The 26,632-nt window shown below is 44.6% G+C and overlaps 1 protein-coding gene across 10 annotated transcripts in view; it reads left to right on the forward strand.

The window, feature by feature from the left end:
• DLG2 (discs large MAGUK scaffold protein 2) overlaps positions 1–26,632 on the forward strand; it is a 1,892,764-nt gene that overhangs the window by 834,220 nt on the left and 1,031,912 nt on the right. For all 10 annotated transcript variants that reach the window (XR_012800043.1, XR_012800042.1, XM_075592575.1 and 7 more), the window contains one exon: positions 15,190–15,354. Coding sequence is in view for 8 of the 10 variants with exons in the window: in XM_075592575.1 (XP_075448690.1) it covers positions 15,190–15,354 (165 nt within the window). In the remaining 2 variants the exon portion in view is untranslated. The remainder of the gene's footprint in view (positions 1–15,189; positions 15,355–26,632) is intronic.

Below are 26,632 nucleotides of genomic sequence, written 5' to 3' on the forward strand. Positions count from 1 at the left end.
ATTAGTGAGGGTCATTTAGTCTAATTCATTGACCAAAACATTTTAAACCTGCATACCCAAGGATCCCCTGTTTTGCAAGTTGTAGCACTACTGCACCCTCAGCAAGCTCTCATAACCTCTCTAAGGCTGCGTCCATAGTAGAACGAGCTGGCTTCTGCACTCCTCCGTGACTCGGCATCACGCTGGAAATACAAACTTATGTATTGCGAAGTGCCGCTCTCCCTGCAGTGCATGTGCACGCGCTAGCGTGCGCGCACTATGCGCATATGCATTGGCATCCTTGTGTTTGTTCTGGCGCGAGCTACTAGGCCCGTACAGCCAGACCCTCTCCACACCCTCCTTTAGCTCATTGCTAAACGTATCGTAATAAAGTTCCCCATCCTCTTGTTAACTTTAATGCATGTTCCCGGGACCCATGCTCCCCCCACACTTTCCTGTAGAGTCAATTTCAATGTCTAGAAAACTAAAGACGGTTGTTGGACGCATATGTACCTTTTTGTGCTCTACCCGCTAAAGAAATGTGCTAAAGGTTTGAACTAAAAAGGAAAGCGCCCAACCATTCTAGATAGGATAAATGTCGGCCCTACCTCTTTCCTGGGGACCACCCCCCAAAGGGGTAAATCCTGGGATTAGCCAAAGGGGGCGGGGGGAGGAAGCGAAGGGACCTGACCTCCTCCCCAAATAGACTTCCCTTTACACTTTTTCCGTAGCTACATTACCGTTTGTCCTGACCGATTTCAAATTACGTTCATCATTTGATAACACTTGATATTCAAACGGAATCCTGAACCCCACTTTAAACCCAGCCATAAGTAGCTGGGCTGCCTCCCTATTGGTGTACCTTGCTATTGGTCAATGTTTCGGTCTGTACCCTTAAATCCTCCCGTGTCATTCTTATAACATACAGTATGTATGTTGGCCCCCACACGAGGAGTAGGTGTGCCGGAAACGGCAGTTGTCGTACTTACACCTGGACTCGTTTCCTTTGACCAATGTGTGCCCAATGACCTAGCAATGGTTGTGTATGAGTCTCCGTATACCATGTCTGACAACGTCCTAACCTCTGGTGTTGTTGCAGACATGGCTGCCCCCATGTTCTCACTTAAGGTTTGAGTGGGCAAAGCTGCCGCCAGTGAGGCAGACATAGATGTATTTGAATTCTCAACGAAAACTCGGCCAGACAACAATGGAGGCGGTGCTGTAGCTGATGTGGGTGCCCCATGAGTTCTCACCTAAAATCTGACTAGGCAAAGTTGAAGGCATTTACGAGGGTTGCGCTGCCTGCCCTTCAGTCCCCTATTGCTGTTGTTCCTTGAGTATCGCTTGCAACTCCTGCGTTTCCTATGTGTTGTGTAGTTAAGAGCGATGCCAACGGTGTCAGCGCCTCCCTCAAACCTTTCATTATTGATTCCAACATTTGTGCCCCCACATCAATGGCCGACTCGGTTTCCCTGACCGGAATCCACCAACGTTGGTGGCGATGGCGACCGCATCTCAGCCGGTACTGGCCCACCTGAAATGACAGGATCAGACCAGACCCTCACCAGCTTGGCTGCGACAGCCAATGGCCTTACATATCGACGAGATGAACTAGCCCTGGAACTGCCTGTCATCTCCTGAAAATCGGCAAAGCCAGGAGAATGTGAGCACACCCACCCCCGGCTGTGCCCTTTAAGCCCCCTAGCTCCCCTACTTGCTCCTCCCCTTCCCGCCCCGGCCGCATCAGTGACCAATCCGCAGTGAGGGATGCCTTGCACCCTAGTCAGGGCCACCCATCACCTAAGCGGTTAGAAGGGGTGCTAGCGTTAAGTGTTAAGTGTTATTTAAGTCTCAGCTGCCTTGTTTGAAGGGATTTCAATGAGTCAGTTTAGTAGTGATCAAAATAGAAACTACAAAACTATTGATTCAGTCACAATAAGAGAATCTGGTGAACTTATCAAAACAGAAAGCTATTGTCAGCCCAAAATGTGTTCTCTTTTCTAGTTGTTTTCAGATTTTTCTATGCCTATTAAAGGGACAATCCCTTCTAGCACCAACGTGAGCCAATGGTAGTGATGTATGGAATGGTAGCAACATCTGGGTGATGCTTATTTTCCAAAATCTGACACTTTCAAGTATTTAAAATAATTGTTTTAAGTTTGTTTGTAAACATGGTGAGCTGAGACTTGGGACGTGTGCCGGCGCTTAATTTCTCCTTTGTCCGATATCATTATTGGCTCTGTGATAAATAGACGTGTGAACTTGCCAAATTTAGCTTCGCAATTACAGTTAGAAAAATCGGAGAATATTCAATCGTAACTTTTACCCTTACTGTAAATGTATGGCCTGAAATTAATATGGTCAAAGAGAAATGATACATTTTTGATCTAACTTTGAATTTTACAAGGCACAAAAGTATCCTAAAATAAGGCTTTTCAGGTGAAAGGGGAGGGAGAGAGAGAGAAAATAGAAAGAAGAGGGAGTCTTTTTTTTTTGTCCTCAACAGACTTCTGTACCTCCCCAAAACCTCATTTATACAACACATGGAAAGATACCTGTGAACGAAACTGAACACAACTGAGATACCTGAGAAATATGTTAATTTGGATAGGCTACATTTTTCAAATAGTTTTTCGGGTGAACTCACAAACTTTTGTAAAAGTTAAAAAAAAAATTCAAAATTCCCAAGAAGGGGTCACTTTTGCTATATTCATAAAGTCAGGCGTAAAGTTTGCACATCTCTACTAATAAGGGCAAGGTGGTCCAAGGGTAAAGAAGGACAACAGCACTATGTCCTACAGCAGGGGTGTGCAAACTAACGCTGCGCTTACAGAGGCCATGCGCTCGTCCCCACAACATTTAAATTAAATGCCGGGGGAGCGTGCAAAGCTCTGTAAGTCCATTACGTTGTCTCCGGCAGCTTCTGGAGCCGCGGGGTCACACGACGTTGCGTTGTCGTGGCAACGTGACATCACACACCGGAGAAGAGGTAACGGGGAGCACGAGTGAGCAGGGGGGGAGAACAGGCAAGGCAGGGGGGGGAGAACAGGCAGGGGGTGCAGACAAAAATGTTTGCGCACCCCTGGCCTAGAGTATGCAAAAAGTATACAAAATGTATTCAATCCGGATCAAGATCCTGCTTGAATAAATGTAGTACAGTTTGTGCATAAGACTATTGGAGTGGTGCTGCAGTGCTTTTCCTTGCTACTGTATATACCAGTTTTCCTGGCTCACTCGATATGATGTGCATAAGTGTTAGATCTACTGTAACAGGAGTGCTCCTTTCCCTGGATAATAAGTGTAACGGATTTTCTGGCCTAGCCTGACCCACCCAATCTCACATTGGCCCCTGTGGTCTAACCAGTCCCCATTACAGTGTAGTGTCTGGTGGTGCACCTGTTGGCAACAGGACTCCTGAGTCTCCCGCATGATGTTGTGTGGGGATTGCCAACCCAGACAGGCAGCTGAGGTAGTGTGCTTGAGTCCTACCTATATCCAGTGCAGCGCCTCCACCTCATCAGGATCCCAGCGTCCGCTTGTGGATGGTCCTGGTGAGGAACTCCTCTGTGGTGCACTCCTCGGTGTAATCACTCCACACTTACACACGAGGGTATGGTTTAACAGGATCATCTTTATTGACTTGCGGCGGGCCAGCTGCCCCTCACAGTGGGTGTACTTAGCCTCTCATGTTCACCGCACTTCCCTTTGAAAGGTGTCCTTTCCCAAATTGGTGGATTCCCTATCTCCCCTTAGAGAGATATTCCCTGTGCCAGGTCCCTGGTCACAGTCTCATGAGCTGCATTCTCCCAAGTCTGCACTCAGACTTGCTCCTTCTGAAACCAACCAACTGAACTCTACTTCAGACTCTCTGAACACTTCAACATACTACTGATGATCTAACTTTTGAGCAGTGCTGTGCCTTATGTATCCTCTGGGGGCTGGCACAACTCTGACATCACTAATCAGGGATTCAGAGCACGTGACCACTCCCATCCATACATAGGGCACCTCACCAGGGTGTGACCACGTTAACAGGCTATCCCTTTAGGCATCCTACCAACTAGCACTGCCTCAAGGTGACTAGGACAGCTATAGCCCGGCTCCAAACCCCCAACTCCTTTCAGGCCCCTAGGTCGTCCCTGCGAGCTGACTATACTCCATCAGCCCCCATCTACCACTAGGTCCGTCCCAACGCAGCACAAAGTGGCAGCAGACACTCTCCCTGTTTCCAAGTGACCTAGCAAAAGCCTGTCCTGTTTACAGGTATCTCAGCAGCGCCTCCAAATGTAACGGATTTTCTGGCCTAGCCTGACCCACCCAATCTCACATTGGCCCCTGTGGTCCAACCAGTCCCCATTACAGTGTAGTGTCTGGTGGTGCACCTGTTGGCAACAGGACTCCTGAGTCTCCCGCATGATGTTGTGTGGGGATTGCCAACCCAGACAGGCAGCTGGGGGCTGGCACAACTCTGACATCACTAATCATGGATTCAGAGCATGTGACCACTCCCATCCATACATAGGGCACCTCACCAGGGTGTGAGGGCAAACCTCCATAATTATTGCTGGCATGCCCATAACTTACCAGGCCTTACTGTCAGCAGGAGAGATGACTGTAGCCATTTTACAGCATGGTTACATAAGGGTAAAGAAAACACTTCATTGTCAAACACTTCCCCATTCATAGCCCCCCTAGAAATGTAATTTGTATTAACTGTCCAAAACAAAACAAACAGCCTAATTTTTGCTATTAAACGGCTTAGATTTGTTTAAAAAAAAAAAAAAAAACGCACCGTAAGGGACAATGGGCACAAAGTTAAATGGACCCTCTCCACTCATAAGCAGTGGCTGCGGGTACCCAGAAATGGTTCCAACAAAGCTGATGCAGTTCAGGGGAGGAAAGGAGACAGCTGGTGCGCTCTCTCTTACACTTCTCCTCTCAGGCCCCATCAGCTCTGTCTCCTTTCCTCCCCTGATCTGCATCCAGCTTCGTTTGAACCATTTCTGGGTCACCGCGGTCAGGTAGGATGCTGCTGGCTTTAAGGACACAACATTACCAATGGATCTTATCATATGGTTTGTTATAGGTAATGAGCACCATCTAGTGGTCATATGTATTAAAGTGCAGAAAACGTTTCAGATACAGTATATACCCAGGCAGTCCTGAAAAGCTGTGTAATGTGGCAGCCATAAGCTTACAGGGGTCCATGTTAAAATGATTTGAAGCAGAAGGTGACACTAGGTACCCATTTGCATGTCATTTCCCAATAATAGTTTTTACTGTCCTATTTTTTCCTACACCCGCTTCACTACTTTCTCACAATTACTTATATTGATGTATTATGTCCAATTCACCACACTGGCACTGTTTGACTTTCAACATATCTACTGTATTTTATTATGAACATTTCAGGCACATTATTATTCCTCTTTTATACTATTTGTCCGAATTTTAAGCACTCGTATGTATTAATATTTTGGACAGCTACAAATGTCTGACATTTGTGTTTCATACAAAGTATAGCATATTAATAGCAGTAGAACAATGAAAGCAAAACAGATACTGTATGTTAGAAAATACATTAAAAAGTAATACGCAGTGATGTACAGGATACTGTACGCAGAACAATTTGTTGACAATTATTTGGGCTAACTACAGCTTAATAATCCATTCTGTGTTATCATAATTGGTTAATACACACACTGTAATTCCTCAGTAATAGCATTATTAAACGTGCTGTGAATGCTAAGAGCTGAAGTGATTGTTTATTTATTTGAATGCATGGAAGCTTAAAGGCGAGCTGAATATAAATAATGATAAAGCTATTCCTGCTTGTCTTGGACAAACAGAGGGTATTCAGAGCAGCATTAAAGATAAGGAACATTAAAGGATGTACTGTATTAACACGAAACAGTTTTGAAAATCATTTGTTGCTTAAACTATAGAATACTTTGTTACAGCACTTCCCTGCTCTCTGGTGCACACTGTCAACAAACGTATTCCATGCACCAAAAAGTAAACAAGGCGCATTAGTTCAACCAAAATATAAAGGTACAATTAATTAGTTAAGTTACCTCTGCTACAGTAGTACACATAGGGGTCACGTAAGAGCACTCCTCTCCTGCTTCGTACAAAATGGCCCCCACGGTCACCTGGGCGCTATTGAACGTGGTCAAGTGACCTCACTGTGCCGGAGGGGCAGGTGCTGCGACCCCTCTGGCACTTAAATGCTTAAACCCCTATTCCCTATTCCAAGCCCTGTTCACCCCAATGAGAGTTTTCGTGTGATAGTGCCTCCATGGGCACTATCATAGTTAAATGAATAACAAACATTGTTCGTTGTTGATTGGTTGGTAATTGACACATTGATACTGCAATCGCATACACTAGGTTATATATAGTTGTTTTGAACTTTGCATTCCAAAAATATCAGAACGACTATTTTCTGTCCCCTTGGCGATTTTTCTATTCGTGGTGGATGGGCAGTAGAGGTGGGCAAATCTTTTTTTGCAGATTCTAATCTGATGTGGGTTGGCCGGTTCCTCTGAGCCACGAATTTCAGCAGATCAGTCTCAAAAAAGTGAAATCCGCCATTTGTTTGGGGAGAGAGAGAACCACTAGTATATCTCCCAGGGTACCCCAGGGGTGCTCCTTTTTTCAGCACAGGATCTCTCCCTAATTTATTTGGAGGGAGGTTTGAGGGGATATATATACACCTGCAGACACTACTTAATTGAAACTCTCACTCTGTCTCAATTTGTGTGTGAATTCATTAAAAATCCCCCCTGATTGAATCCAATGGTTGATTAATCCACTTGGATTTTGGCTGGGGGAATTGAATTTGGTCTAAAAAAAATCCGGGAAAGTGATTTGGACCAATTTGTCCATTTTTACTGAACAGTCAGCCACCTTGGATCTCTGCTCTCCCCTTTAATTCAAGCATAAATACTGTATCACTATTGAGTCTACTGTGTTATAGCTTTAAAGAACTGGCACTGGTTTCTCCTGAAGCATTAATGATTCTAAGGCTGCGGCCAAGCTGGGAGCGCTCGAGCGCCGTGACTTCATGCTCTCTGCTTGACCGTGCGATTCCTAGCCAGCTAGTTGTGCGTGTGGGGGCGTCGGGGGGCGTGGCCATGATATCACAGAGCTGGTTGGCCCTCATTGGGCAAACCGCTCACCTGACGCGTCAGTGAACGGCAGGAACAAATTTCTCCGCAAGCAGCTGAGCACCGTGCGCTCACAGGCACGCGCAGGCGCTCGCTCACGCTGGCTACACACATTGTAGCAATGTGTTTCATCGCGGCGAGCGCAAGTGCACGCGCCCGCTCAGCGTCACCCTGGCCGCAGGGTGAACTGAACAAATGCAAGAAAATGTGTTAAGTACGATCCATGTTCTCCTGATCACAGGACTCCAAGTTACACGGAACTGCAGAATTAACAAACTAGGTAAATGGACTCGCAACACATTCTAACCTTTGCTGATTATTCTTGGCCTAAAAGGTCACCCCCCACAGAAGTGTGATAGCATAAGCACAGTATTTTCAAAATGAGAGAGCACCTGTGATTCAGTAGTATTTGCAATTTTACCTTATGTGCTAAATAAAAAATAATGTCAAACAGAAGATCTATCCTCTTATAATAACAACAAATGTATTACTCTCCTCCAAGTGGGACTCAAAGCGCTTCACCATGACCCTATAGTGTGTGCTACCTAGCAAATAGGATTTTTACAGACACAGTCCCTGCCCCGTGGAGCTTACAATCTATGTTTTTGCTGCCTGAGGCACAGGGAGATAAAGCGACTTTCCCAAAGTCACAAGGAGCCCACGTTGCACCACTCCTTCAGCCTTGAAAATCGGAAGATGTCAGTTAAGGCAGGGGTGCGAAAACGGGGGGTGCAAGATTTTCCAGGGGGGCCGCGGCAGTTGCAGAGGCCCCGCGCTCTTCCCCAAGGCATTTAAATGAAATGACGGGGGATCGCGTGAGGCCTCTGCAACTTCCCTTACTTTGTCTTCGGCGGTGCGGCGCCATGGCAACACGGCGTCAAATGACGCTGCGGGATCACGTGACCCCGTTGCGTCATTTTAAGCCAAAGACAAGGTAAGGAGGGGGGCGCAAGCAGGGGGGAGAGCAGGCAGAGGGGCAGACGGAAATGTTTGTGCACCCCTGAGATAAGGAATACTTTACAGGAACAGCGTTGTTACGATTTACATTTCCCTCCAATAGAAAATATATCTTCAATTCATTTAGGCATGCAAAATACAGCCCCCAAACTGCCGGTCTCCCCAAATCAACATTTCATAAGGAAGCCAGGCTTTTACCCCAGCAGGGTTACGGCCTCCATAGCAGCAAAAGAGCGGACATGGGGTATGTGTGTAATGCAAATAAAATTAGATTGCGGGGGAGAGAGTGGAGACAAGGGTGAGGAAAGGAAGAGGGTAAAAGTGTACAGTACAGAGAAAGAAGGAAGAGAGGGTGTAGGCAGAAGGCTGGAGCCCCTTATGACGGACTTGGACTTCCCGCTACAGATTTACCTATTCCAGCCATAATGAGAGAGGAAAAAGCCGGGGATAGGAAGAACTGAGAGATAAAGGTAAAAAAAAATAACAGGAACAAATGATCAGAAGCACAGCCGCCCCTTAAAGACGCAGAACTCACCAGCAATAAAGTCAGGTAAAAAAACTTTATTGGGCTACATAAAAAAGATACAAAAAGATCCACTAACAAAAGGATCCTCCTCCCACACGTTTCATGCCCTCTCTAACTCTTTCTCATGGAGTGTGGTGAAGGAAGAGAAAAGGTACTATTTAAGCCTCTCCCCCGTAATTATAATCAGAGAAACAGACATCTGATAACACTTAATACATAAAAAGTAAAAAAGCAGTGAAACAAATGGTTGGTAGTGATTATTGAAGTCTGTAGAACAGGTGAAACAAATAATCATGCATCTGGAAATAGATTGAATCTTAATATAATACTTTATATAAGGAATTATTGATATATCAACTCCAATAAATAGTAGGTAGTCTCTAAATCACAAAATATGAGACTATTCTTAATATATGGTTTTAGTCACTACCAGATCAATATAGATGCACTGAGATTCTCACGTAGTTCCACAGAAATGTAAATGACTCCAAAGAGAATACGTTTGTATGTCAGATACAGTAGAATTAAATAAACATACAGTACCTCATACAGACCAAACATGAAAAAAGAACCATATCAAAGAATTATTGTACCAAAGCACATATGGTACCACAGCCATAATGATAGAGGAAAAAGCAGGGGATAGGAAGAACTGGAGAGATACAGTTTAAAAAGAACATAACAGTACTGTCTAGAGGCTAATAATAGAGAGCAATTAGTTACCTCGATAACGTGTCGCATAGGTACAGTACTTTCAACTATATCAAGGGTTTGAACAAGGTGCAGGAAGGGAGCGTGTGTCAGGGAAAGAGAAGTGCTAGAATGTGGATGGAATAAGGTCTGAGGTTTTACAGATAGGAGAAATGAATAGACTATGTGGGCCAAGATGTTCTTATCTGGTGTCCAATGATCTGTTAATACGTTGGGGTGAGAAGATTCTATTAAATTGTGTTAATAAAATAACCCCCCCCACGGGTGACATTAAATGGCCATTAATGGTGGGTTTCAAAACCTTTGCCTTCAGCTCCTCCACCCAGGGCATTAATGGCCAGGTAATGCCGTGTCCTGTGGGGATTATTACTTAAATATAACTTGGGAGAATTGGTAACAAATCATAACATTTTTCCTGTGCCTTTTTAATAATAGAAAAAGGTTTTATATATTTGAACAAAAAGGTAATTCAAAAGGAAACTCATTTTTTATTTTACACACTGGAGTCAGAACTGGATCCCCAAAATAAGGACTATTTTCTATGGACTTGAATGGGAAGAAATATTATTAAAATATTTATTTCAAAATGTCACGTCTCAGACTAATTGATTTTCCAATTATGAAATTGCAGCAGAACTATGTTTGGTATTGCATATTTGTATTGTGTTGTATTGTATGTCTTTATTTATATAGCGTCAAAAGTGTACTCAGCGCTTCACAAAGAATACAGTACAGGGAATTATAATAATACAATAAGTGCAGCAAACTCAGACAGTAGGAAAGGAAATCCCTGCCCCGAAGAGCTTACAAGCTAAGAGGTTTGCTTGATAGGGAACTTACAGAGACAGCAGGTGAGGGAATAAGTGCTGTAGATGGCAGTGCTTGGTCACAATGGGTGGTAGGAGTGACTGAGTGTGGGACAGTAATCATGAGTGCAGGCTGTTGGGATGCTTAAATTGTGAGGCAAGTTTTAAGGTTAGTCAAATAACTTAAGGTTTACAGGGGAAGAGGTGGCAGGGAGGCATGGGTGAGATCAGGTGAGTATGTCTGGCTTCAGGCTTAAGGGAATTTATGTTATATGCTCTCTAAAATGTTTTGCTCATGCTGACTTCAATTAGACATCAAGTAATTTAATGCCGCAATACTATTCAAGCTAAAAAAGAAAATGCGACTGTGAGAATAAATTGAGTAATCACCGGTATAATGGAAGCTGCCACTGGAACATTATGAACTATTCAAAGTGTTTTAGCCATTCTTTGAAAAAATAAAGAATTGCTATTTACAGTATGTGAAATAGAAATGCACTGAAAGTGTTTACACTGACAGGGATGAAGAAACAAAAGGAACATGTTTAAATACACATACCACACATATTATATATATTGTGCTGGGCAATAATGGTGAAAGGCAGGGGTGCAGACCTGTCTAAGACATGCAAATGAGCATACAGTAATATTTCCATTTGCTATATGCTTTAGGGTGGAGGGTTTTTTGTCACTTTTTTTACCCACCGTAACTTAACTAATGTGTGGTGGATGCCTATCCCAGTTTCAAATTGCAAAGCCAGTATAACCAGCCTCACACTGATGAGACCCAAAAAGTCAAAACAGCTCTTTGTGAGTAGGTTTACTGGCTATGCATCTTAACCCAGGCTGAGCTGAAAAGCTGTGCAATGCAGCAAGCATAAGCTTATAGGGGTCCATGTCAAAATGGATTTGAAGCAAAAGGTGGCACTGTGTGCTCATTTGCATGTCATTTCCCAGAATCCCTTGCTGCAGTGGAAGCAATGTATGCTGGGCGATAATGGTGAAAGGCGGTGTTTGCAGGCCTGTCTAAGACATGCAAATGAGCATACAGAAATATTTCCATTTGCTATATGCTTTGCTGTGGAGGGTTTTTGTGTCACTTTTTTTTAACCACCATAACTTAACTAATGTGTGGTGGATATATATATATATATATATATATATATATATATATATATATATATATATATATATATATATATATATAATATAAAAAACATATATATATAAAACAAACAAGAAAGTAGCGCCAATAATAACGTGGTTGATATGCTATAGTGTGAACATGTGAAATGTATGTATAATATAAATGAATGAATAAAGTGATAATCACCAAAATATATGAATGTGCAAATATATAACTAGTGATCACAAAATGACTTAATCAAACAACCAATGAAGGAAAAAATAAAATAAAACACATTAGTATTACATATAAAAATGATTCAAAATATAGAACCAGTCCCAATAAAAAGTCCAAAGGATATATAGTAGAATCCAATAGAAGGGGAACTTCAGGCTGCTCTCAAACGGATGAACCACATCCAGTGGAACCTGTAGAAAAGAAAAGAGGAGAGAGCGCACGCCGCATAGTGTAAAATTGTAACAATTTATTGGGGGGGTGGGGGGTGGGAGAGGGGAAGGGATAAGAATCGCACTCACAAGATGTCAAATATAAAAGCACGATTGTGAATTAATATCACCGCCAAGCTGGAAATTCACCGCAATCCAGGGATAGGGTCCACCGGAAAGATGATACTCCGTGCTTGTAGTCAGTCAGAATCGTAAACCACCTGGTGTAGCCTTTCCGTGGGTTTTCTGCTGCTCGGCTTGGTGTCTCACTCAATGCAGAGGAACAGAAGGTCTGTGCAAACAACCTGCGCGACCCGACCAGTTCGCGCACTTCCGTATTGACGCAGTGTCGTGACGTAGTAACGTAGTGACGTCCCTGACGCGTTTCGTCGCAACAGCGACTTTCTCAAAATTAGATTTACCTCATTGAATGACCACTACTGTATCTAGCTGTATTGCACATCATGACAGGCAGGATATACGTCCTTAGAACACCTACTAGCACGTAGCCAACTACAATCATCCGCTCTAACATTGCGGTACTATTTTATGTAGTTTTATAGGCTCCCTATATACCATCTGGGACATCCTGACAGACGTGTTGCAGTCTGTATTCCTGTACTAAATACTGAGTTTATGCACTTGCTCATATGGGCTAGGACCTCCGTTCTATCCAGATTGTCAGCTCATGTCCATCTAAGAATATCCTCTTAGGACTGTGTGTGATAAATTGTGAGCTTAGCCACATGTTCAGCTATGTCTAAACATTTATATTCTGTGCCTTTTTAGGCTCACAACTATCCACCAGTGACTGTTAGGTGGTGTAATTTAAGTACCTATTGTTTTCAATAGGGTTCGTTATCCTTCATCCCTATACCCCCAGCTCCTTTTTATATTTTGCCATATTGTTATAGTTCACCTCACACAGAGGTTGATCCATATTTTAATTGAGTATTCCTCCAATAAAGTTTTATTTTAATTTATTCCACAATACATTTAGCTAGAAATACTTACCATTATATCAGGTTCCTGGAGTTGTAGTATCAGTCCACCAGCCATTTGAGTGCTCTCAGCATAGGGGTTCTTTTCTCTGTTCATCGTTGTATTATAAGTGCCAAATTAATTACTGTAAATAGATCTATTGCAATTATGCCAATTATAAACCCAAAGACTCCTGGTATACGTGATTGCCTGCTGTCTGCTTATCAGCACTTTAGTAGTCAATGTTCTGAGACAAGCCCCACGCACACCTCACTTCCAGCTGTGACATACCACCGGTGTCTGTTCTTGTGCTTTGCAAAGAGCACTACCCTATGAAAGCACAGGATCATAGTCAGGGGCAACTGCTTTACTGGGGCCCAGGCCTAGAGTCTCCATCTGTACCCCCCCTGTCAGCAACCCTGTGAGTCCTCCTCTTTTTCTCTTTCCCCTCTTCCCCTCTCTCTCTCACTCACACCCTCTCACTCTCTCCAATCTCTCTCACTCTGCCCCTCTCTCTCTTACTCTGACCCCCTCTTTCACTTACCCCTCTTCTACTCACTTGCCCTCTCTTACTCAGCCCTCTCTCTCTCACTCCCCCAACTCTCACTCACTCAGCCCTTATCTGGGTGGGGACCACCACAGATGAAAGGCCCCGCGGGGGAGGAGTGCTGGGGTCCTACGGCCAGATGCAGTAGTTGGGCCCGGCTTCCGGGTGCCCTATAGCACACTCAGGCCCCAGCAGTCCGACATTGAACTTGGGCTTGACCAAGCTTGACCAAGCTTTCAGCATTGGTTCGCCAGCCTTATGGAACCGCTGGTCCTGGACATTTGTCCCAACCCTACCACCCCAGCCCCCTCCCTCCCCACTCCCCCTCCTCCGGCATAAGCCCTGATCATGGTATACATTATGTGATTGCCTGCTGTGTGCTGTTTCTGGTTGCCGCAGCAGCTTCACGAGTTTGAAATCCAACCTTCACGAGTTTCTGTGTTTGTTTTGACGTTTGAGTAAAACTCCAGAACGAATTTTCAAATCTCAGTGAAATTTGAGCAAAAACACAGAGAAAGGGCTTATCTTGTTTTGTTTTTTGTTTTTAAATAATCTGTTCAAATTTTTGGGCTTGCGAATGGAAAACCCACAAATTTATGCACAAACCTTTAAATAACCCCCCAAATCTTCCTGTTTATGTAACGGTGTTCCCCCACCCGGTGGGAGATGTGGCCATTACGGATCGTGTGGTGCATGATACCTGCTGGTGACAGGAGGGCTGAGTCGTCCGCCGGTGGTAGTGGGGACACAGGACTAGGCTTCGGGTGTTAAACACCATACATATTCTTTAGCAGTGCAGCGCCTCCATCTGCCGTAGGCTCCAGGAACTGAAGGTGATCTCCCACAGAAGAACTATTACTTCTCCCCCCAGTAAGATCACGCACCAGGCAGGAGGTATAACAACAGGAAAGGTTTATTATCTCTTCTGTACAGCACAGTAACAAGCAGGCTTCTGCCCGATGCAGCTACCACTGAAGGATGGTCCCTGGACTGTCACTACAGGCCAAGGGCACCCGCAGCCATCCTAGCTCTTCCCTGCCTCCCTAGCAGAGGTATGGTCCACACTCACTCTCCCCCGGAGGGAAGAGGGCTGGAGAAGGCTCAATAGTCAGCCTCTCCACTGTGTGACCTGCCTTCCTCAAGTGGGGAAAGACACTGCTAAATTTGGGCGGTACCTGCCCTTATGTACAGTCAGGAGGAGGGCACCAGGTCTGGCTCATGATTGGTCATGCCTAGGCCTGCTGTCACCGTCTCCCGCTGCCACTCAAGTGCAGCTCCTCGGAGGGGGAAAACCCCATATATCAACTACTGGCAAGGCTTGTTTGTTCCAGGAGTTACTGCCAAGAGGGAAGCAAACTAGTAGCCACAGATGGCATGGCTACACTTATTTTTCCCATAATTCCGTAAATCAAAAACAACAAAAAAATACACACACGTAAAGTTTTCTGCTCACTACATTTTCTGGGGAACTGATATGTAATAAAAACTACCGACCACCATACTTTTGTTAACGTCACTTGGAAAAAACACAAAGCGAAACCTTGCACTACCACACCTAGCACATCTATAATGTAGGGATATATTTTTATAGACCAGTTAAATGGGACGCTCGTTAGTATATTTCTCTACATGAAAAATCTTGTTTTTTCCCCCTAAGAGCAGCATAGTTAATACAGCTTCTGTTTCTGTGTTTTTTCTCCCTGTCTTGCAAGAGTTTATTTAATAGCTTTTTTTATTCATCCAATGTTGTCCTTCTCATTAAGTATTTATGTGCACTACATGGAAGCTGGAAATAGATATGCAGTGGGGAATCCATTCAATGTATTGTCTTCGTGATATACATATTTAAAAGAGAAATCATTACCATTTCCTCGGGCACAACACGATCATTTTATTACAACCGAGTTAAAATGTTATGTTCTTTGTTCTTCTGTCTTCTAGAAGTATCGTTATCAAGATGAGGATACTCCTCCCCACGATCATACATTGCCTCGACTAACCCACGATGTTAAAGGTCCTGAACTCGTCCATGTGTCAGAGAAGAACTTGTCGCAAATAGAAAATGTTCATGGATATGTGATGCAATCACATATATCGCCACTAAAAGTAAGATTCTTGGTTACGTTTGTTATTAAATCGGTTATGGTTGTCACATCTGAATTGGTCAATTGTATGGTTCACAGATCAGAATTTTGTTTTCTTGATTTTATGTTTTATTTTGGTACCCAGACTTTATTTTAGTCTAATGCAGTGGGTATTATTTACGATTATACTGGGGCTTGATTGGTGATACAAATATAATGTGATCCCTGGGATACCGTTATTATTATTTTTTTGATGGATGTGTGATTCAAGCTTTGCTATTAAGACTAACTCACAGTCTTAAAGTGCAAATAAAGAAATGGGCAAAAACTTTATAAACATTGAAAAACAGTTGAGACTTATTTACGGTTAAACAGTTGAAAAACATAAAATCAATATCTTTCTTTCTCCACTTAACTCTTACCAAATATTAAAGATCTTTTGAATAATAAGAAAAACAAAATGGCCATATTTCATGACGCACTTTTTTTTACAGTCCGTTTTAAATTATATAAATATTGTACATCTTTTTTTAATTTTAAAGCTTCCATTTCATTCATTTGGGTGTAGAACAACTTTGTGTACTATTGATTGTTTTGCTTGAAAGCATTTGACACATACATTTAGCATAGGTTGATCTTGATGGACATATGTTTTTTTAAACCTCATCTACTATGTAACTATGTATGTTATAAACAGCAATCAACATGTCCATACAGTAGTAACATGACATGGAAGGCAGTTTAGAAAAAAGTTAAGAATATATTCATATCTCATACCTAAGAGAATTATTTGGACGGAGTGATTATTTTTGCTCAGTTATAAGGGCATTCCATATTTGTAAACATTCTTTTTTACCTCATAAGCATGCGTCCCTACACAAAATCAGCCCCAAAAAGGGGTGTAGTTGCTCCTGATTCAATGCATAAGACGAGAGCTTTTCCTCTTTATTGCATAGGTTGGGTCTTGTAGAGGCATTATGGAACATAAAAGCAGTAAAGGTTATTAAATAGGGGGTGAGGATAGCTGGGTGAGTGTTCACTTTGTGAACATTATTGTAAAATTTGAAAGGTTTGCATGCAAAAATATTTGCAATGTAAATGTGCTATTTTGCACCAGGCCAGTGCTGCCAGAGTCAGTTCAGCATCTACTCCTGCTTGCAGTGCTGGAGGAATCAGATGGTTCTCTCACAGACACTATAGGAGGTGGTGCCGGACTTCTTGGTGTGCCCTGCCCTTATGCCCTCGCGAGGCTGTTATCATCTTTCTCTTCCCACTGCATAGGGGATTGTGCACTACTGATGTAGCCACACTAACTGAAGCCACGGAATCCTCACTGTGGCCTGAAAATCTCTATGTGGGGGGATTCGATTCAGAAGAACATACCCACTGCAGGTAGCCACAGCTTTTACTGTCCCCGGAGCCGTGGCATTTTTCTTTTCTTCATGCGGATAGTGAGTCTGGCTACATCTGTAGGTAAAAGAAGTCGCCAAGCCCTGTCTGGGAACAGGTGTCCTGGTACATTTAGAGGTTTGAAGGCCATGATTCAGGACCATGCCCAGTCATGCCCAGGAATGGATCCCCCTTCAGACAAATAAACAAAGAGTAAACTTTTGGTGTAAACAAGACCACAGCTTTATTATAAAAAAAATACACACACAATAAAATGCTGCCGGACTCCCTGTATAAAATGTCTAGAGCCCACAGCTCATTACCCCCGCTGCTGAAGTATTCAGCAAATGACAAATATATAACTTGTTAACTCTTCACACAGTCAAAAGGCACATCCTGGCTACCTACCTACCAATTTAAATGTTACTTAAATTGGCCTTGCAGCCCTTAAAAGCAGAAAAGTATTTACATTTAAACCATCCTGCAAATTAAAATTCCAGAAATAATTCCTTACATCCAATAAGTGAACACGGCCAATAAACCCATCTAAAAAAATTTGCATTGTCAATCACTGATATATACACCCCCTAATTCCTTCACATATTTAGCCATGGCCTTATAAAGATTCTTCCTTTATTTTTTTTATGGCTACAGTAACTGGTGCACCCCTCCAAAACAGACGAGGAAGGACTTCAGACCATACAACCTAAACCTCCTCCAAAGAAATAAAAACACGAGTCAAATTTTGCTTCATCTCTTTTATGAGGTCCAATGATTTTTTTTATATCTAAATGAAACCCAATTCCTAATACGCTTTATATCAACTTCACCGAATCCCAAACGAGCAATTGCCGCACCAATACGGGAAGAATGCAATCCATCCCCTAAGGACTCTAATGAACAGAAAGCAAGAAAGAGATGAACCATTAGCATGAGCAAAATAAGAATGCAAAGCCGGTATTATCTATGTGTAACGGGTATTCCCCCTACCCCAATCGCAAATAGAGTCATGTGAGGGTGAACCTATATGTTACCAGGTGTGGTGCGTATACCTGCCTGTTCACAGGAGGCCTGAGCCTCCACTGATGGGAACCTGGGGTGAATCCTCTGAAACGATCTTCCTTACAGCGCCTCCACCTATGTAGGATTCTAGGTGTGTAGACTGTACCCCACACAGGACCCACATATATTAACCACATACACCAAAGGTATACTGCTGCGGCAGAGTTTATTCGAGCATTTGCCCGTTCTCTGCCGCAGCAGTAGCCTGGCGCGCGCCCGAGAGTGACGGGCGCGCGCCGAAGCAGCGGAAGAGCGCCCTCCGATCGGGGCGCTCTCCCTACCGCTGCCGGGTCCGCCGGGTCCCCCGGAACCCCCTGCCGCTGTCCCGCGATCGCGGGACACCAGGGCTCCCTCGGGGAGCCCCTGGACGCGCGTGCAGGGGGCGCACGCTCCCGATGACTCGTGACCGCACGTCTATGACGCGCGGCACGCCGAGGGGCGGCCACTAGCAAGCCGGGAGATTTCCCGGCTTGCGGTACCGACCACACTCGGATAAAGTGTGTCGGTACTGTATATAACTCAGGTTTACTATATGCAGATAACATCACACAATACACATGCATCAACCTCAATGTCAACTTGTGACACTACTTCCCAGGGGTGATAACCCACACCGTGTCCACAGTCCCCAATGTCATCCACTCCCACTTAGGAGTATATACCCTGGGCCCACCACCGTGTACCCCCACACCATGTCCACAGTATACCCTTGTCCCGTGGTCAGCGCTGCCACTATGTGTGAGTACTCTGTTGGTGCACTTATAACGATACCTGCCCAGTGCGACGGCACCTGGGCTTTAAAAGATATTCACAAAGGGTCCGCAGATCTCCTGCACGACGTCCTGGTTTCTCCCCCCTCCCCCAGCGCGGGGATCCGTCAGGGGCGATCCCACCCTGGAGATAGTCCTGCTCTCTCAATGGAGTAGGTTTGAGCCCAAGCCTCCTTGCAGGAATAGCAGCGTCCGCTGTGTCCCTAACTACCAATATCACTAATGGGGCAGGATCCCTAACCTAGGGCCTGTCCCTGAAGCACAACAAGCTATACTGGGTGACTCAGGACCTCACTGGGGTCTAGGGGGGCTGGTGGCCTAATGCAGCGGGTCACAGACCCCTGCACTCACCTCCTATCCCTAGCTCTTCCTGGTCTTGACTGACTAGCGTGGGCTGAGCGCGTGAAATGTATCAATCCCTGGAAGCAGGGGATGACTGCAGTCGTATTGCTCCCTGGCATCATGGGTCTCCTTGTCCCTGTGCATGTTGGGGGTTCTAGTCCCCACAGCACTCTCCCTGCCTGCCGTGGTCGCGCTGCTCCTGCGCATGCGCACCTTGTAATGGCCGCCAAAGCTCCAACTGCGCATGCGCGAACTCGCGCAACATGGCGCCGCCCTGCACGGCCGCCGCCGGTCCCCACACAACTCCCGGCACCCACCGGACACTGCCGCCGCTCCTAGGAACCCGCGCACGGCGCACACACGCGCCTGCACCCGGCCGCAGTAGACCCGGAGGTGAGCACCGGGGGGGGGGGGGGTCAGACACTCAAAGGGGAACCTGGCTACATATGTATATATTATATCGTACAATATGTTTTCAATACTGTACATGCACCGGAAAACTTGCATATCTTGCCGAGCATTAAGAGTAATACAGTATAACAATCTTAACCTGCTGATCAGTTTTTGAACACCTAAGGACTAGATGAACTTTATCGAAGCTTACCGAAACATCTTCCGTTAACAAATTATTCTGTTCTGAATAACAGAGATTGTGTGAGTTCAACTTCTGATCCTGTTGGGTTTGACCCCATACCCTATTCCTAAGGTGCCTTAGACTTGTCAACCCAATACCACTGTGTGTGCTGTGGGAAGCCAGTAGAACCACTTCCGGAAGTTTGTAGAGTTGTATTTATTTATTTTAAAATAAAGTATTTAAATTCAGTATGTATCTGGCACTCTGGCATATGGCACAGTGAATATTTTTGTCTCTGTTCTGTTACACTGTAGCCACCATTATGCATATCCGTCATGTACTGTATCACCAAAATGAGTGTTCATACCCGTAGTAGCTCCATCATGCTGGCTTCCTTTAAAAGCAGACCATTTCCAGTTTCTGGTTGACAGTTTAATGTTCCTTGTGGAGAACACCTGAGAAACTGTACCTGTGAGAACACTAATACAGTAGCTAGATTTGCTACAACAGTGAACAAGTGAGCAGCTCAAAAGTATGATGCAACAGTGACGCTACCTATCAGCTGGTTTAGCTAACACTGCTAGAGCTTCAGCCTTGGCAATTGTGGGTTCTAGCCCTGTTGGGTCTGACACCATCCTATCTCTCAGATTTTTAACAATCCGGCAACGGATTTCGGATTCAATATGAAATCTGAGTTCAGATTGTATTCAATGACGGATTTGAATGAATCCACTCGGCTTTTCTAGTACCCAAACCACAGACGGATTTTGGTGGTGGGGATGGATTGGGTCAAAACAATCATCGGAATTCCGCGAAATGGGTTTGGACTTGTTCTCTCATTTCTATGTAGTACCCTGCATGAAAACGGTAAATGTCCAAGTAACTTTTGCCACTGGTTAAGAGTAACTTTTTTCCGAACTATTAATGATTCAATCACTTCCCTCAATTCAAAACAACTTGTTTTCAGGTAAACGATATACTATATCAAACGTGTCAATTTTGATATCAAGGTAAATCAACTTAGTTGTTTGCCCTTCTGATTTTTCAATCACCAAATTGTTTAGGTACTTTGTTAAAAAATGAACTGAACTAAACTAAACTAAAAACAAACATCAGTACCATTTGGGCCAACAAATTAAAAAAAATCAACAACACAATCCATCTGTGCTCAAGAGATCTCCACTTCAGTTCAAGCAGGTTTTTCTACTTGTTTGATGAGCCAGGTGGAGACTGGTTAATTGTCTCTAGCTGCAATTAACCAGCTCCCTGCTGGATTCCTGAGACCAAAACAGGCTTTCTATTGAAGCCTTTTTTGACAGGGGTTAAGGTCTTGCTACAACAAGTTTGAACATCCCATCGGTAAACATAAATCAGCAAAAATCTTATCAAAACAGCACCCTAATACATAGAACAATTATGGGTGTACCGGAATGTGCCCGTAGGTGACACAATTACAGATTTGTAACTCTTATTATGCAGAGGAGATGACATCACAGGATATTCTCATTTTTAATAAAGACCTACTCTGGAGCTTACCCTGTGGGTCACCTTTCTCTGGAATGTACCAGCGATTATTCACAAACTTTGATGCTGCCAGACTAGTATCTGATTAGAGTTTACGACTCCCTAAACCCCACGTGTCACTTTTAGTGGGCTATCCATGACAGACCGCCCCCCCCCAATTAAGTTATGTTTGAAGCACACACCCCACCAATGACAAGCCTGGACCTGTCATTACCCAATATATGGTATTTTTAAACACAAGTTGTACCTTTGTAACCCTGAAGCACCAAAGGGATTAAAATACCTAATATCTCATGATATTATCATGACAGTGCCATTTGACTTAATCTCGCCCATTGGTCCGTTAGCACCAATACCTGTAAGTTTTTGCATGCATCTGATGGCTGCATGACCCTTTGAGCAATGGGAACATTCATACTTGAAACAACAGGACTGTCCCCACTTGCCCATTGTCCATCATTAAATGATCAGCATAGCCAGGCTGTCCTGACTGCATGAGACTGCCGTCCCCTTTTGGAAAGGCAACTGGTGTTCAAGCATTATAAAAGATGACCATAAATCCATATCATATGATCCTAACAAAGCCGGTGTCTAGAAGTGGCTCTCTTTCCCCAATTATGCTTGCAAAAATAGAAAAACATTGAAACCAATTTCCGAATGTTTTGGCTGCTTTCCATTTATTACAATCTACTTCTCTAAAAGCATAACGTTTATCTGATTTTATGCATAATCGTTTGCATTTGACAGCAATGTTAACAAATCTACAAATTATCCACTCTATATTTTCTCTTTTGTGGCTAATGGAAAGTGAGCACCCAAAGGACGTGAAAGATAAATGTATAAATCATTTAGACTATGCACTGATGAGACCAAAATAATGGAAACAGCTGTCTGTGAGTAGGTTTTACTGGCTATGCTAAAAAAAAACTTGTACAGTACAGCTTATAGGCGTCCATTTTAAAATGAATGACTTAAAGAAAAGGAAGGTGGGTATCCGTGTTGATCCTTTCTTCCATGTAGTAACAAAGGAGGGAGAGGGAGTAGGTGATATGATACCTTTTATTGGACCAGCAAGTAGTTGAAGTGTTATAAGCTTTCAAACCTCTCACGGTCCTTCATCGGGTATAGCAGAATACAGAAACATAATATAATATACAGTGTATGTAAGAGGGATATCTGTTTACAATGGTTGTAGACAGGAAGTGTGAAATAAGATGAAGTAAAAACAGGTATTGCAATGCAATAAATACATGGCATCTGCCCCTCCCCTCTCTCCCCCTAAAAAAATGGATACACCCCTTGGATGCTATAGCTTATAATTTTGTATTTTTCTTATTGCCTGGGGTGTTCTAGTTTGGGGCTACAGTACTGTAGATGGGGGTTAGGTTTGTTAGGAGGACTGGGTTATGGGGTAGGTGACTCGGGGAGGGAGGTTAGGTCGCAGGGGGGCGTGGGGGGGGGGTTAAGGGGAGTGCTTAACCCCTTTTATGCCATAGCATTTGTATCACTATGACATACAATGCGTAGTATGGAAGTTAGGCTGTTTCTATTAACCCCTTGGCTACCATAGTGAACATGAAGCTAAAATATTTTCTTCTAGCCAGCGTTAGGTGTTGGAAGCCATGTGCAGTGTAACCATGACCTAAACTAACATAGCGCTTAGTCCCGCGTTAACTTTAATGGATTGTTGAGGTGGTCCCCACCTTTTTTCCATAGCTTTAGCACTAACGTCCGTTAAAGTTAATGGCAGGCCGTCTTCGCTTTAAGACGGCTCTTAATGCCTCATTAGGGAGCTTTGAAGGTCCCCGTTAGCACTTAACAAGACGTTAACTTCATGTTAAGTCACTAACAGAGTTTTGTAGATTTGCCTTAAATGATTCATTTTTAATTCCCAGTCTTTACCACCAGATGGTGCATTGTGACAATCCATTTTTATTTACCTTTGAATCTTAAAGGTGCAATCCCATACAGTGGCCAGAAAAGAAAACAATTACCCAAATCTAACAATGCTGGTAGCAAAGGTTTGGCTGCTTTTATTTTTTGGACGAATTACAAGTTGAATTTCTTATGATATCTCTAAATGGAGAAATGTTTGTCAATCAAGTGTTTTATTTACCCTTATCCCAACCTGTCCTCATCAGTGAAGCAATCAAGATAAGGGAGAGAGCAGATGCAGTTACTGATTACACAGTGACTGATAAATGGGAGTAGCCACGGTTTTGAGGACCCAACACCCATCCCCAAAAAAGAATCAATCACACAGATTAGATCCCGTAAACATGTCGCTGGAATTAGTTCACTTTAGTCCTAGGATGGGTCGACCTTATAATTCTACTTGTACAAATGGTAAATCTATGTGTTCTTTCATTTCTTGTGGAAACACGGAAAGCAGGACACATAAGAACAGATGGAGAGCTACCACAGCTAACCGGGAGCAACAGCCCCAACCCCATTGATAACACACAAAGGGGTAGCAAGCTGCACCCAGGAGCTGAGCTGGAACTTGTATGTAGCACTGTTTCTCCTCCCCCCCCCCCCCTGGGAGGTTACACAGCCTATGCTACCTAGTGTGTGATGCGATACCTGTTTGGGTCAGGAGAGATGAGCTGAACTACCATAGTGTGGAGATCAGGACAGGCTTAGGTTCTTCCTCTTGTTCTTCTCATGGTGCTTAGCGCCTCCAGCAGTAGTGGGCTCCAGAATGTTCGGAGGTCAGCCCCCACTATTGCACTCTTTCCCCTCCAGCCCAAGGACTGAACTCAGACTTAGGTATATTAGAACAGGATCTTTATTGGCTGGCACTCACTGCAGTTCTTCCTCAGCGTGCATGGTCTCAGAGGTTCCATTCCACTGGATGGTGATTTACCCTGATAGTATAGGGCCTTAGGCTGAATCTGATGTTCCCCCCTCTCAGAGGCTGGGGGTGAGCACGCTCATCCTGCCATAGGAGAGACTCACAGCTCTCTGCTTCCTCTCTCTTCAAGAGCTCAAGCAGGTCTCTCACTAACTTGTCACGCCCTCCTAGGAGACTCAAGAAGGGGCAGGCTAATGGTCTATAACTACCCATGATAGGCTTACACAAGCAATGAGTCACACCTTACTTCTATCACTCATAAGAGGGACATAAGGGGGTTAAGAGCCCTTAGATTTAACCTGTTACTGCCTGCAGCTAACAGGACTTACATAACAGGGATAACAGGGGTAAAGAAAGGTATAATGGGACATACCCTGTTACACTCTGCCCTGGGTGAAATTCCCAACGCCGTCGCTTGCGGTCCAAATTTGGAACACCATCTGTCAGTCTGAAACCAGAAAAATAACAATACAGGTTACATATCATGATGCTACACATAACCATGCAGATGATAATTACAAAGATCCACATCACCCTCTGACTACAGCGATGAAATACCTATTTATACTTAACTTGACAGAGTGTAGAATTATTTATATTACCTAGGGTCCGGCTTCTTAACAGGCCGTCCCTCAAAATCCTCCACCCAACCAGAGTATACCTTAGGGGCACCTGTTTGTTGGCGAACTTCCACTCTGTCCATATATATATACACGTCCCTATGAGCCATTCCCTCATGATGGAGCAAATATTGGATTCAGTTACACATTCCACATAACTGGTCCTGGCTTGAAGATAATCAGTGACAGCTAGTTTGAGCCACTGCATTATCCTGCATTATAGGGTCCGGGACATAGGGGAAATTATAACCGTGGGACTGCCGGTACCTATTTCTTAAGGCACGGTCAGCTCGGCTAAACTTCAGGACATTACGACCAGCTCTCTGGCCCGGTAGTACCCAGAATTCTGGATCATTAGGGTCCACCTTTTGGTACAGAATAGACAGACCCTTACTGTCCCGGCAAGCTTTATTCTAAAGCTTTATTCTAAAGCTTGCCGGGTGCATAGCGGGCTAGCCACGGGTCTGTTCTCCGTTTAAAACGGAGTTTCCCGCGCGGCGGCCACTTCAATAGATAAGCGCTAATGGCACTTACTATTGAAAGCACCTGAGGCGCGGGAAAACCGGATGAAAATGGCCGAAGACAGCCGCGCGCCGCCCGCAGCTATTTTTAAACTGCGGGGGCAGCCGCATTAGATTTAGCCCGGCCGCGTGTGTAGGTATGTGTACACCCAAATTAATTTCTCCCTCTCTCTTACGGAGAGCCATTCCGGAACCTCTTCAGCATCGGGGATGAACGCCATTGGGCTGAAACTTCTCTCCGCACGGCAGGTAGGCTGTGGGCTCTTCTCTACAGGTCCCGCCCGGTAGAGATCCTTTTCTTCGTCTTGGAGGGACATCTCCGCCAGGACGCGATGCCGGGGTGAGCCAGTCACCCGGGCAACCATGCATATGGAGCTACATTTCTCCGTGGTCAACTGGGGACTCACAGCCGACACCCCTGGGGCAGTCAACTCACCCTCTGCAGTGTCGACAGGTACTGTTGGTACCATCTTCTTAGACTGGACTGGCAGTTGTTGGGCCCACGGGCCCACTGCAGGGTCCGCAGCAGTAGAGTCATAGGTGACCCTGGACCACTTGGACATCCGACCACATTGATAAGGGCACACGGGCCCACAGCTTCCGTGGCTGCAGGGAAGACGAACGAGACCACAGCAGTCGGGGTAACGGCTCCTGAAGGAGGAACACATACCTCCAAGGGCACTGGGCTTGCATGCCGCAGAAAGTAGGTGCCACAGTGTTTACACCGTGCATCTAGACCAACAGGGCCACCAGGCAAGCGACAGTGTGGGCAAAGGCATCACAGATGGACTTGGCCCCCGATCCTCACCATCAGGTAGCCACCTGGGAGAGAATAATTGAATACTTCTAACTCGGGCAACTCGTTAGCAGCAGCCATCTTGAGGTAGATTGGTAGAGATACTGAAGAGTATTCCTTTCTCTTGCTAGGCTCAGTAGTGAATGAGCTCGTGGAGCTACGCTGCAGACTCCTCCCAGCAGGAACACAACTTCTGGTTGGCTGGGAACACATAGCTTCTCACCTGGGTGAAACGCAGAGGTGGGGCTGTTAGCTTTAGGCTGAACTGACTCAGCGTGAGCCAGTCTGTTTGGTGGGCGGTGCCAGCATTTGGCGCCGAAAGGATGCAACTATTTGCAAATCTTTTGCAAACTGGCACACAGCATCCCATGCGTTTCCCGTGTTCTTGGCAGGAGTGCCATTTTGTGACTCATACACATGGCACCACACGGTGGGCACCATCTTAAAGACCCTGTTTGTATGTAACCTTTCCTGAGGCTGCAGATAGTCTGACACAGACACTATCCCTCAGCTAGGCAAAACTCCATTTTGTACACTGTACTTGATACTACTTCAGTTTAAGTACCCTTTGACTCCCTGTGTTCCAAAAACTAGAAATGACACCCCAAGGGTTCTGACCTCTCAGACTCCCGATACAGGTATCAAGGCCCCAGGCAACAAGACTCCCTGCAGATATCTTTAGGCTTCCTCAGACCTCAAGGTCACTAGAACCAGAGCAATAATCCTCTGTTTTAACACAGTTTGTCCTTATGGTTAGCATAGCCTGCAGCTCCCTGGCGGGGAAGTTGAGCCCTGGTTATGGCATGCCGGGGTCCCCTGGACACTACAGCTAGCCTCCCCCTTTGCTG

The sequence above is a fragment of the Ascaphus truei genome, chromosome 3 (assembly GCF_040206685.1).
Source record: "Ascaphus truei isolate aAscTru1 chromosome 3, aAscTru1.hap1, whole genome shotgun sequence".
NCBI classification, from domain to species: Eukaryota; Metazoa; Chordata; class Amphibia; order Anura; family Ascaphidae; genus Ascaphus; species Ascaphus truei.